At 43.5% G+C, this 12,690-nt stretch overlaps 1 protein-coding gene across 1 annotated transcript in view; it reads left to right on the top strand.

Moving 5' to 3' along the window:
* Nucleotides 1–12,690, top strand: part of LOC146081299 (putative acyl-CoA dehydrogenase 6) — a 107,668-nt gene that overhangs the window by 38,811 nt on the left and 56,167 nt on the right. Inside the window, exon 4 of the mRNA XM_083189445.1 lies at nt 9,633–9,762. Coding sequence (XP_083045571.1) covers nt 9,633–9,762 — 130 coding nt within the window. The remainder of the gene's footprint in view (nt 1–9,632; nt 9,763–12,690) is intronic.

Raw genomic sequence — 12,690 nt, 5'->3', positions numbered from 1 at the left:
AGGCGATGGGGACGGGAGTCTCTAACAGGATCCGGCAGAGTAGGCTAGTATGGGTAACACCCAACGGGAAGCGGTCATCTATTAAAATGAACTTAGGTCTACAGTCATTAGGTCGACCCCACTAGGTCGACTGGCAGGAAGGTTGACCTGACTTAAGGTCGACATGGGCCAAGGTCGACATGACTTAAGGTTGAATTTGCATAAAGGTCGACATGAGGAAGGTCGACTGGTCATAAGGTCGACATGGGTTTTTCACTGTTTTTTGAGCCGACATGTGCCGACAGGCGGTATTTCATGCCCTACCATCCACTAGGGCGTGGAGGAGGTTATTAAAGCTGTGGCGAGCGAAGCGAGCCACCGTGCCCGAAGCATTGCGAGCAAAGCGAGGGTCCGATTCTCATTGCCAACTGTGTCCATGTCGACTGTGTCGACTTTCGGGTCAAAAAACAGTGAAAAACCCATGTCGAACTTATGACCAGTCGACCTTCCTCATGTCGACATTTATGCAAATTCGACCTTGGCCCATGTCGACCTTCCTGCCAGTCGACCTAGTGGGGTCGACCTAATGACTGTAGACCTAAGTGTGGTCTGACAGATGTACCGATTCCCACCCAACTGTGAGACCCATCAGACAGTAGGAAAAGTTCCCCAAAGGGGGAACGTGGGCCTGATTCAGTCTTTTTTAGCAAGGGTGCAATTTTTGCACATTACCGTGGTCATGGTTTTGTACTTTTGCAAAAATTGAATCGGACCTGGTGTCGCTTAAGTGAAGACTGTGCTACACTTCTAATTGCCCCAAATCCTGCATTTACTTGGGACATCTGACCTTGGGACATTCCTTTTTTTCTGCCACTGTGCAAGAACTTATTTCAATGCCCATTGTCACACATACTTCCCGAATCTCCTGCGATGTCCCAGCATGTGTTGACAGCTTTAGTTAATGAGCCCCCACCTAAATAAATGGATTTTCTAAAACATTAACAAAAAATCCTATTAAATCCCATTAAATTGAGCAGTAATTACCCTGCTGGTGTGTCATGCAATTAACTAATTTACATCTCTCTCCCTTAAAGGGCACAGCGCATAGTTTTGATAGCAGACAAATGTTCTAGCGATTGAGATAATAAAAGTGAAAGGTCACATTTTGCAAACATGAAATGATTCTTCAAAAAACGAATCCCCCTTAATACGTTTTTAATGGCAAAGAAACAAAACGGTTTTGTAGCTGCGGCAGTTGGTCCTCATTTAATTGTAGAACGCGGCTAATTTGCTTTTCTTTCCAAAGTAGCTACGATTACAGATATTGGTTGTCTTTATGGCAACATTGCGTAGCATTTGAAAATAGTCGTCTTGAACGTATATGAATGAAGAGTTTGTCAATATGAGATCTTTCTAAAGGGGTGTACACACAATGTTGATTTACTTTTTATTCGATTCCGTATTTCTGTTCAATTTTGATGGCGCAGGGCCGCGCGTTGGGATCGAATGTGTTAGATTTCCGTTCGATTCGTTTTTGCTTATATAAGCAAAATCTAATAGAAAAATATAGGGAATCGAACTGTGTGTATGCCCTATAACCCTTACTTATTTAAAAAAAACATCATTTTAAAAGATAGAGGTGGGGTTTGGTTATGTTAAAATTCCTTAAATTGATACTGTAGTAAAAATCATGAAGACATTTTGAGATGAGAACCCATAGTGATAAATGCATTGTGTAGAACATATTGTAGGTTCTCAAACTCCCCAAAAGTTCATGTTTCCTAGGTTTCCTCACAGAATCACAAGTGAAGTGTGTCAGTGATGACTACTCCTGTGCTCCTGCTAGGTGACCTACATGGAAAACTCTTGAGGACTGAGTTTTGAGAACCACTGGTGTAGAACTTGACATAGCTGCTTATTCCCCAACTACGATTCACCCCTTGATTGTTTTACGGGGTGAGCTCCCATCAGGGCTACCATAAAGCAATTAGAATACCACCACCCTGGGAACAGATCCCGAGGATGGAGATGTATTAGCACTATGGAAATGTATTGAAATGTCTCCTCAAATGGTGGAGCCAGCCAACTAATGGGTGGGAAAGGAGCAGCCATCAACTGACCTTTTTGGGGTAAGTTGGAGAGATCTTCTGAAAATGGGACATTGCACATAGCAATAAATCAGATTCTACTTCTTATTTATGTAGCACCTTTTGGAAGATAATCAATACAATCTGATTTGTTGCTAAGAGCAACATCCCATCTTTAATAGAACTCCCATATTAGTACATTTACCCCTTTGATTCACAGGCAGAAAAACCGAAGGTTCTTTTATTTGTTTTATTTGTTTTTTGTGATATTTTTTTTCTCTGAGAAATCTTGCCGACGTTTTCTACAAATCAGCAAATGTATATCTGAGGGGTGTAGATTTATCTTTTTGGTTTCTTTTGTATATTTAAGCAGGGAGTTGTGCAAAAATACTTAGTAAAGGCCACTCGCACTCCTAGTGTTACAGAAGCTCACCCCTGGGCAGTCCTTGGCAGTTTTATCAAGAATTACAGTATTACAGAATCCCAATTATTCCCTCACATTTACAGTTTAAATTTGAACGAGTCCAGTTCCCGATACACAGTTTGCTTTGCTATGACCATCAATAAAGCACAAGTTCTAACACTTAATGTTGCTGCAGTTGTGACCTAAGTGGGGAATCAGAGATAACGTACATTAGTGTAATACTGTAAACACGCTTTTATTACATGTAGATGACGACCAATCCTTTATCAGGAGTGTAATAACCTATTCCCATGCAACATATTTATACCTTCCTTAATTGAGCAATCAAGCTCACAGTGAAAACAGACCGGGTCACTGCAGGTTTCCATTCCGGTCTAGTTCAGTTTCCGGTGTGTGGTGGAACGTATAATGCATATTCCGCTATTAATTCTAATATGTGCCGATAAGTCGCTTGAAATATACATTTTCCGGTGGGATGCATGGTGCGTTCCACCGTGCCGCCACATCCTGCATTCGGGCTGCAAACAGCGGTTAACTTCTGATTTCCGGACCAGCCCAGTTTGGCATAAGTCGTTCCACCAAGTTACTACTGTACTTCCTGAATTAGGGAGAAGTGGGAGAAACTGGTCATGTGACCTCGCAGCCATGTTAGAGTGTCTGTACAGCTTTAAATTGTTTTGAAAGAGGGCACACATTTCAATGTAGGAAGGAAATCCAGTCACCTGCTCATGGGTTTTTAGGGCACAACGCCATCCCCTCCATCTCGATCCAGCATAAAGCCCTGGTAACCCATAAACACACATTTACATACATACACCTAATGTGGTGTGTGTGGGGGATAACCGCTCACACGTTGAACGACCTCCACCCCACCCCCCACGGCCAAATCCCTTTTCTTACATGCAAGGGGATGTGTACATGGACACATCCCTTTGCATTCGGCTGAAGGGGAGAGAAATCAATTGATGGTCGCCGACCATGGAACAATTTCTCTCCCCGTCGGGATTTTAAAAAAGTGTGAACTGTCTATTTTTACCGTCTGAGATGGCAGAAAAGTGGGCGAGTGCTGGCGTCATGTGACGTCAGCCGCCCGACCTGCCTGCGTCCCCAAGGGAATGCCCAGGGTTTTGGGAACGCCCATAAAACGCCATGGGTTCCCCTGCCCACCCCCTCTGGAGCGAACGGTCCGGCGAGTGTGAAACTCTCCAAAGCCATTCGCTCCCCTTCGGACCCGCACGGACGAGTTTGAATCAGCCCCAGTGTAATGCAAGAAAATGTGGTTATCAATAGGGTAAAAACGGGCGCCCACTGGAATGTAGGAAGACGACCACACGAATTTGCGGATCAGCAGTCCAAAATTTTGCAGGTTGTGGTGTCCCAATGGCTTTATTTGTGAAGCATGCAATAACTGGATCATATTGCAATTAAGGAGCTGGTTCAATGCGGGAGAATGTCCAAGTACAGTAGCCTCTAATGTCCAATGGCTAAAACAAATGTAGTACCGCTGACGCGTTTCTTTGTCAACTGACAACTTTTTCAAAATGCAATAAAAAGCAATGCAAAATTTTGGATTTGGATCGTGAGGTCGTCTTCCTAGCTTGGGAACATAACATCCTCCATCGGCACCGTATCCCAGGATTGAAAAAATGCTCCGTAATTGGCATCTCTACCCTTGAGCACGATGTTCTTTTACATGTGATATATTCCCCTCTCCCCACTGCCAGGAGATCCAAGTCAAAGCTCGGACATGCAGGCAGGTCCGACCTCCAACTCGAATCCGATGCGCACAGGACCTTGCAATGGAATGGATCAGATTTCAAACACATCTGATTTATACACTTTTCTCCCGATTTCTCGGCCCAATCTTTCGGAATCAGGTGAAAAGTGGCCAACTTCTATAAGTTGCTCCTGATTTAACCTGAATGCGTCCTGCTTTATTTTTTATTGGCTGAGCTTGTTTTCATAGTAGCGCTTTATGTCCACTTCCTGTGCCCCCAAAAGCACCATAATCCTTAATTTTTTTCCTTCCATGTTCCATTTGTGCTCTGCTCGCAGCGCAACAGACGTTGCTGACCCCGTCAGCTGTCTTTGGGATTGGCCTAATGATAACATTTCCTCAACGTTCCCTGTAGCCCTGTTGATGATATGAGTTTTTTTTTTATCTTATGGCTTTTTCGTCGTACATTTTTCATCAACGTTTTACATAGTTTTGCCAATACCACTGTACAAATGTATTCACTTGATTCATGCAGCGGCACAGTGATCTGTCATTTTTCAAATTCATGTTAATTGGCGGTAATTTACATGTCAGAACATTATTGCAAAGACTGTGATTAATAAAATAACATAGCAGTGCTTTAGCATTTTGTACAGACCTTGGTGACAGATGCGCGGAGGAATTTTAGCAAAGTATGAATATTAGCCGCCTGTTAGATACAAACTAGTGATGCGTGTTTGCTGTATTGTCCATGGCTTGCTCCCGATAGTTGTTATGTATTTACCCAGTGCTTGTCTTCTGATGGTACTCAATGGCACAGAGTCACGGAAATGCATTGTTTTGGGAATGTAAAGGTCTTTCTACCATTTTTGCTTCCGTAGTGTGTATTTCTTATCTCCCGGGACTTATATCATCAGACGTGTCCATCCCAGCTCCTTAATAGACTATGAAGACCGAAACCTGACCACAGGACCTTCAGAAGATAAATGGAAAATAATTGTTGGTGCAGCATTCTACGTACACACTTGCCGACCTGGCCATGGCCGATCTAGTTAACAATATCAGCTGCGGCGGCTCGTGGACAATATTGTGCGGATTGGCTGCCGATATCGCTTAGTGACATCACCAGGACCTGCTGAACATGGAGGTCCTTTGGCTATATAGAACGATATTGCTCAGAAAGCCCTTAGCCTAATGTGTATGGGACACTAGAACACAATTGCAGAAGTAAACCGATAGACTATCAACCATCTTATTTTTAGTGCCAACCCATACCCTCCAACATGACCATTCCGTTAGGCACAGAATGCTCTGTTCTTGGGCTTCCTTGCCAGTGGAGGCTCCACAGGTATTGGCTGCAGGATGGTTCAGAATTAAAATTGGGGGACAAACCAACTGCCACCCCAACCACTTCCAGACATCACCGGCTGGTTGTTGGTGTCGCTCCCCTATTTTTAAATGTTCTTCCACTCCTAAAACAGCGGCTGCTGGTTGCATGCACACATTAGCAGGATCTTCCCAGCACCAAGTTCCATATTTATTTGTTATTAGTTTAATGACGTTCAATAAGAGTTGGGCCTGTTTCAGAGAGTATTTTCCTTCTAAAACCATTTGTCTCACATCTTGTTTAATAATTTCAAGGGCACCCACTGTTCACGCTTGACTGCATTTTTAAATCAGTTTTTTGGGACCGCTGACGTTTGTTCATGCAGCCTGACTGAAAAATTATCTTGCTTTTATCCAACATTTGGGAAGTCATGCGGCTGTTACAATAAGCAGCAAAATACATTTCCTGGGGATTAAACAACAGGAGATATACACATGCATGTAAACAGGTGGCTTATCTCTCTGTGCAAGGCAGTAGAGGCTAGATGGTTTTATACCAACGTTTTAGATTGAAAATACTTTTATTTTACTTTGATAAAGTTAACTACTTTCCTGTTGCTGCAGACCTGTCTTACTGGCGGTCTGGTTTGGAGTCTCCTGGAGTATTGTTTTTTTTTCAAGTTTTTTCTTATTATTAATCAAGTTCTGAAGCATTATTTATCAAGAGGTGTTTTTGTTTAATCAATATTTTCTATTTTTAATAATGGGTTTTCAAACAGCCATGTTATTAAATGCAAATGTTTTTCATGAATTTAAAATGGTTACGCCCAACAGAAAAATTGGTTAAAATCCTTGATTTTAAAAGTCTGAGGATAACAACAGGTTACAGGTGAAGTATTGCTTGAGACGCTATACTGGAGGGGGCAGTAGGTGGCGCTGTATCCTTAGCTGTCACTGTGCAGTCTCTCTTTGCTATGTTTTTGTACTCTTCTGTTGAATGTCGTTGGTCAATTCTCCACGTCATCGTGTGAAATTTGTATGTTGTGGTCACGTACCACATTATTTTTCTATGTGTGTTTTATGCAGAGCATTTGTTTATACTATAGATATGGCACTCCCAGGCAGTGGGGTGCAGGCAGGCTGAAACATTCACTTGCCCGTTAAGTTTATCCATTGAAGAAAGCTGGAAATAAATGATTCTGTGTTCAAATGAAAGGGATCAGTAAACAAGGTTTAAATATCCCTTTAATCCAGGACTTTTGTGATTTACTCAGGTTTTTCTCCTGGTTTTAATCAGCCACAGAACCTGTGTAAATCATAGGTGTCCCTGATTAAAGTGGCATTATTGCAAGTCTACTCTACTGTATGTATAAACTCTTCTCTGCATTGGTTATTGGTTGCAGACACTAGCAGATGTGTTGAGATGCAGTGCTGCCACTTGGTGGGAAGTATTGGTATGTCATTACTTCAGGACACCTGTAACATGCCATGCCCTACTGCTGGCCATACACTATACAATTATCTGCCAGATCTGACTGGTTGGATTGGTGCAAATGACAGTAGACCAATTGCTTCCAAACACTTTACTGTATGTAGATTGTATGCCCAGTTTAAGACATGTGATTGGCAATGCGTGGAGAATTTCTGCATGAGATAATTTCTGCATGGTACCAGATGTGTGGCATTATTATTGTCATGTATTAGTCTCATTGGGATCCCACTGTTGGTATTCTGATTGTTGGGATCCCACTGTCAGTATTCTGATTGTCGGCATCCCTCTGTCGGTATTAAAATGATATGTAGCAGCTGATGTCTTGGACCTTTCCACTGTTCTTGCGCCAGGGATGGGGGGGGGGGGGGGGGGGGTTTATACACCAGGGCAGGGGTTCTCAAACTCGGTTCTAGGACCCCACACAATTTCAGTTTTCCAGGTCACCTTCCAGGTGCACAGGTGCATTCATTACTCACTGACACACTTTTAAAAGATCCACAGGTGGAGCTAATTATTTCACTTGTGATTCCGTGAAGAGACCTGGAAAACATGCACTGTGATGGGGTCCTGAGGACCGAGGTTAAGATCTAGGGAGACTTGGGGTAGGGTTTGGGGGTGGTGGTGGGGTGTAGGATTAGGCTGAGAGGAGGGGATTAGGCAGTGAAATGTGGGACTTAGGTTTAGGCACTAGCGGGGCGGGTTAGAGTGAGGCTGTGGGGGATTCTGTGTACAGTGCGTGGGTACGTGTTGAAGTGAATATCAAAACCACAGCAGAGGCCTATTTGCACCGAGGAATGGAGGGACCAATAGGTGACTGGTGCTAAAGGGGTGTGGCCAACCACCAGAGTGGGTGTGGCCAACCCAAATAGCACATAGAAGCTCCCTATAGCGTGACTCCCTCAGTATTCTTTATCTATTCATCTTGTCTCTGCACATGTGTCAGAATAAGGAGATGAAGCGTCAGAAGGAAGAAAGGTGTCAGTTGGGTGGGTGGCTGGGGGGGGGGGGGGGTATACATTTTAATAATGTTCTGTGAAGAATTGTTTTACTGTTTTGCACTTAAGACTATTGCAGACAGTACAATGTACAGAAATCCTACTTACAGGGCGCATGTCCCCTAAGAAATCATCTCCGTAGTGCATGTGCCAAACTTGTTAATCACATTATTTTCACAGTCAGTTATTGCAATTGAACTACTCCCTGACATATAATAAACTTTAACTGGGTGTCACTTGGTAATTGAGAACAGAGTCTCGTCTTTTGAGAGCTGTATTAAACCGTACTAATGAAATACACTCTGGCACTTCACAATCTGTCATCTCTGCTCCTGTCCACATCTGAGGGCGGCAGGCTCGCTGCTGATTTCTGCAAGTATTGCAGTCCTGGGGGCTGACTGACCTGACCTGCAGCCTGAGAGCGGATGATTAGGTGTAAAAGGGGGGGTCACAGCGTCTCGTCCTCGCGTGTTTCTCCTCAAACTACATTTTCAAGAAAGGTCACAACCTGTTCAGTTTTTGCTTTCACCCAAAAGGCAATTACACAGCATTTCTATAATGCGGTTATTAATACACGGCCGGATGAGGCGGAAATAACAGGTCATTTAAAGTTAGGTGAGGGGACGATAAGTTGGACGTGTGTTATTATAGAGAGCATAAATCTGTGTAGTTTATGAAGATCGTCAGAGGCCGCTGGCATTCAGTTTGGAAAAGTAGAACTTTTGTTTGTTTCAAAGTCTTAATTGAGTTCTAGAAAAGCCTAACGAAAGAAAATAATGGATATGGAATGCATAAACTAAATAAAAACATGAATAAAAATAATGACTAGTTAAAAGCCCGTCAAAATGACCACTTCTGCAATACATTTTCACTCATACTTACCGACTTTTATATTTGCCTCTCCGGGAGAAGCCCAGAGAGGCCAGCCGAATCTCCTGGTTGGGGGGGGGGGGGGGGGGGACGGGAACAAGGTGGCTGACTCAAAGTCCCGCCCCCAATCCACAAAAACACTGAAATTCACGGGTCCGCGAGTAGGGGGTGGGGCTAAAATGTTGCAAAATGATGCTATTTGCATCATGTTAGCCCCGCCCCATCTCCGCGGACCCGCGTTTTGCATAAAATGCCGGTAATATGATCAGCGGAAAAGGGTGGTGCAGTGGCTCTGGCCGGCAACCGGGAGACTTGCCCACCTTTCCGGGGGGCCGGGAGGCGGACCCGATTTTTGGGAGCCTCCCAGCCATTCCTGGAGGGTAGGCAAGCCTGCTTTCACTACATAAGCTATGATTTATGTAGGTGATGGGTTACATTTTTTTCTGATTAAATAGTACACAAACAACTGCTTGCACATGATATCTTGTTTCTGTTTTAGGTGTTTGGTTAGTATTTTCATTTTGCCTCAACTTAATTGACATTCCTTCCCTCGTGCTAATTAAATGCCAATGATTTAAAAATGTCTTCGTTAGAAAACACTAATGAAATGAATGAACTCACTAATAACCAATTGAAACACTCTCTGTGTTTTTTCCTATGAAGACACTGGTTTTATATTACAGTGTATTGTGTTAACGTGTAATCAGCACGATAATATGGTAATTGCGTTGTCTGTCATCAGAATATGGAGGAATGGGCTTGGACTTTTCGTACAGCATCGCTATTGCGGAAGAACTTGGAAATATCAACTGCGGAGGCATACCAATGGCTATCGGTGTTCAGTCTGACATGGCTACACCGGCTCTTACACGGTAAGTCATCGTACTTTATCCTCTTGTTTTATTGTCTTTAGTATGAGTTCTTCGAGATCCGGTTCGGTTCAACTCTTTGAGACTGCAGTCACTTGTGCTGCTGCTCTGTTGTTGAGCACACCCCGGTTTGGGTATAACAGCTCTACGATTAAATGGCGACACAATGAGGACACTACCAGATCGAACATGAAAGCCAATGTGTTAATTACTCTTTTACAATATTTCAGTGCATATCGACCTTTTTTCAATGTCAACCTGATTTATTTTTGTCAGTGTCAACATTTTGCCACTGTTGACATAGTGCATGTTGATCTGTTGACGTAGACAGTGTAGACCAGGCATGTCCAAACTGTGGCCCTCCAGCTGTTGTGAAACTACACATCCCAGCATACGTTGCCATAGTTTTACCATTCTCTAGTAGCAAAACTGTGGCAAGGCATGATGGGACTTGTAGTTTCACAACAGCTGGAGGGCCATAGTTTGGACATGCCTGGTGTAGACCTATCATCCGGATACCCTTCTGTTCTCAGAGAGCTGCATAAGCCCCTCCCCACGGCAGCATCTTCCCAACCGATTAGATCCAAAGGCCACGCTCGGATGTGTTGAGCATCAACGGGGATCTTGTGGAAGGAACACTTTAAACAACTCTACAAACTTTTTTTGGTCTGACAACTGAAAAACAATAGAAAACCCGCTATTACCTGTACACTAACAGATGACGGAGCAGCAAGTGTTTGATTCTGGTTTTGTGAACATCTTGGGCATTATTCATACCAGCTCGCTAGGCAGCATACGTTTGCATAAGCCCCCCCCCCCCCCCCCCCCCCCCTTACCACCGCTCGAATCCCCTCAGTAACATGCGGTGGGATATATACATGAACACATCACCTCGCATGTGCTGTCCGACCGGAAAAAATCATTTGATCATTTGATTCGATCGCTGACCATCAGATTATTTTTATGCCGTTCGCAGATATGTCAGTCTGACTTTTATCTTGCATTCTGATTGCCAAATTGGGGGCAGGCGCTGAGATCATGTGATGTCAGCCGCCAGCCCCGAGCAGCGAACACCCAGTGTTTTCCTTGGGACACTCATAAAATGCTGGGGCGTTCCCCTAATGATTGGGGTCCCCAGCATACAGCATTCGTGCAAGACGAATTATTATTATTTTATAATTTTTTTTAATGTGGCAGAACGCAGAGAACACCTTTAAAATGATGCTGTCTCTGTAGTATTCAAAGCTGTCCTGAGCTTCAAGAAATGTCGTTTTAGTTTTTGGTTCAGTCTTAAAACCACCAGTAGATGTCGGATGCCGTTTCCTTCACTCTTTCATTAAATAATTGAAGCCATTGCCGTATACCAGTTCGCTATCAGGTCCTTGGAATTAAATCAATCATGGGAATGACTCGGGAGTCACGCCAAGCCCCTGGCCTTTGAGAATGCCCATCTTTCTAGTAATGATCTATCATAAAAGCGTGCCCACAGGGGGACAGCAAAAAACAGCCTACTGACTAATGACACAACATAAGGGATTGCTCGCTTTCATTAAGGCGATTGCTCAATTCCTCCGTTGCTGAAGCCATTGAGACCTCTTACCGTTCAGTAGATGGTTTACTATTTCTGATTGTATATTACCGTAAGTGCATCTCGTGCGACTGCTCTCCTTTAAATGTTTTGTTCATTAGAGAGTTTATCTTCCTCCTGCGACACGTCCCGGCACACATGTTGTTGTGAGTGACATCACAGGTTTCAGACTCGCTAATATGCGTGAGGAAACCTGAATGAGAAATCAGGTTCCCTCCTTTGTATGAAGAAGCCGCTAACTCACGCAGAGCAAAGAATTTGAATTGTGAAATAAAACTGTAGACATTTGAATATACAAAATGACATTCTCCGTCCTCTTCAGCGATATAATGCAGCGCCGTGAAAACGAGCTGACAAGTTTAATTCTCTAATCTACGCGCTATCGGTCCGCTCACTTACTTTAAAGGTCAAACCTGCAATGCAATTTGCATAATACTAATGTCGCTGCACAGTAAGAGAAAATTACTTTTTTTTTCAGTTTTTTTCAGTTTTCTCTTCTGCCAAAAAAAAAATCGGAGGACATTTTTAATTCAAGGCGAGTGTAGTTCATTACAGGTGTCTTTTTTGTTTTTTTTTGCTTCACTATTAATTGAAGTTGTCTGCATGGATTTTCTTTATATATATCATAGTGAAACACCAATAGAGACTAGCTCCAGCAAAACGCGCGTTTCACCCTGTAGGTTTCTCTCCATATCGTATTAGATTGGTTACTCTGCTGTGTATGGCGTCGGGTTAGATCAGCTTTGGCGATAAACGACAGTAGGTTATTGGTGTTATTTATTTAATTCATTACAAGTTATTTAAATATCTCTTGCATATTCCACAGCGGTAATAGGAGGTTATTCAGACCTGATCGCTGGGCTGCAATTTGCAGAGCCCTGCGGTCAGGTGATCTCCACCCAGTGAAATAGCGCTCTGTGCAAGCCTGCAAAAAATTTGCAGCCGTGGGATTATCTGAAAATCCATTCACAAGCACTCATCACTAAATGATTCTTCCTGTGTGTGTGTAGTCTGTGCTTAGACCAGGACTCACTCGGCGGCTGCCCAGGGGCAGGGCTGACGTCACAAACCTACCTCCTAATGCCTGGGCGTGCCCAGGCACTCAGAAAACATCCGGTAACCACTCCAAAACGCCGGCTTCCTGTCAATCCACTTGCATACGGCCAGTGATCAAAAAAGTAGCTGGATTTTATGTCAGGAAGGCCTGTAGGCTGTACTGTGGGCCATAAGCACATGCAGTATATCCATTATCGCCCGGCTTGCAAATTCATAGCCGTGAGATCAGGTCTGAATAACCCCAATAGTCATACACATCAGTATCTGCCTTTTATTATTGTTATCAG

The sequence above is a fragment of the Crinia signifera genome, chromosome 5 (assembly GCF_055691185.1).
Source record: "Crinia signifera chromosome 5, ASM5569118v1, whole genome shotgun sequence".
Taxonomy (NCBI): domain Eukaryota; kingdom Metazoa; phylum Chordata; class Amphibia; order Anura; family Myobatrachidae; genus Crinia; species Crinia signifera.
This window is presented reverse-complemented; position numbering and strand designations above follow the sequence as displayed.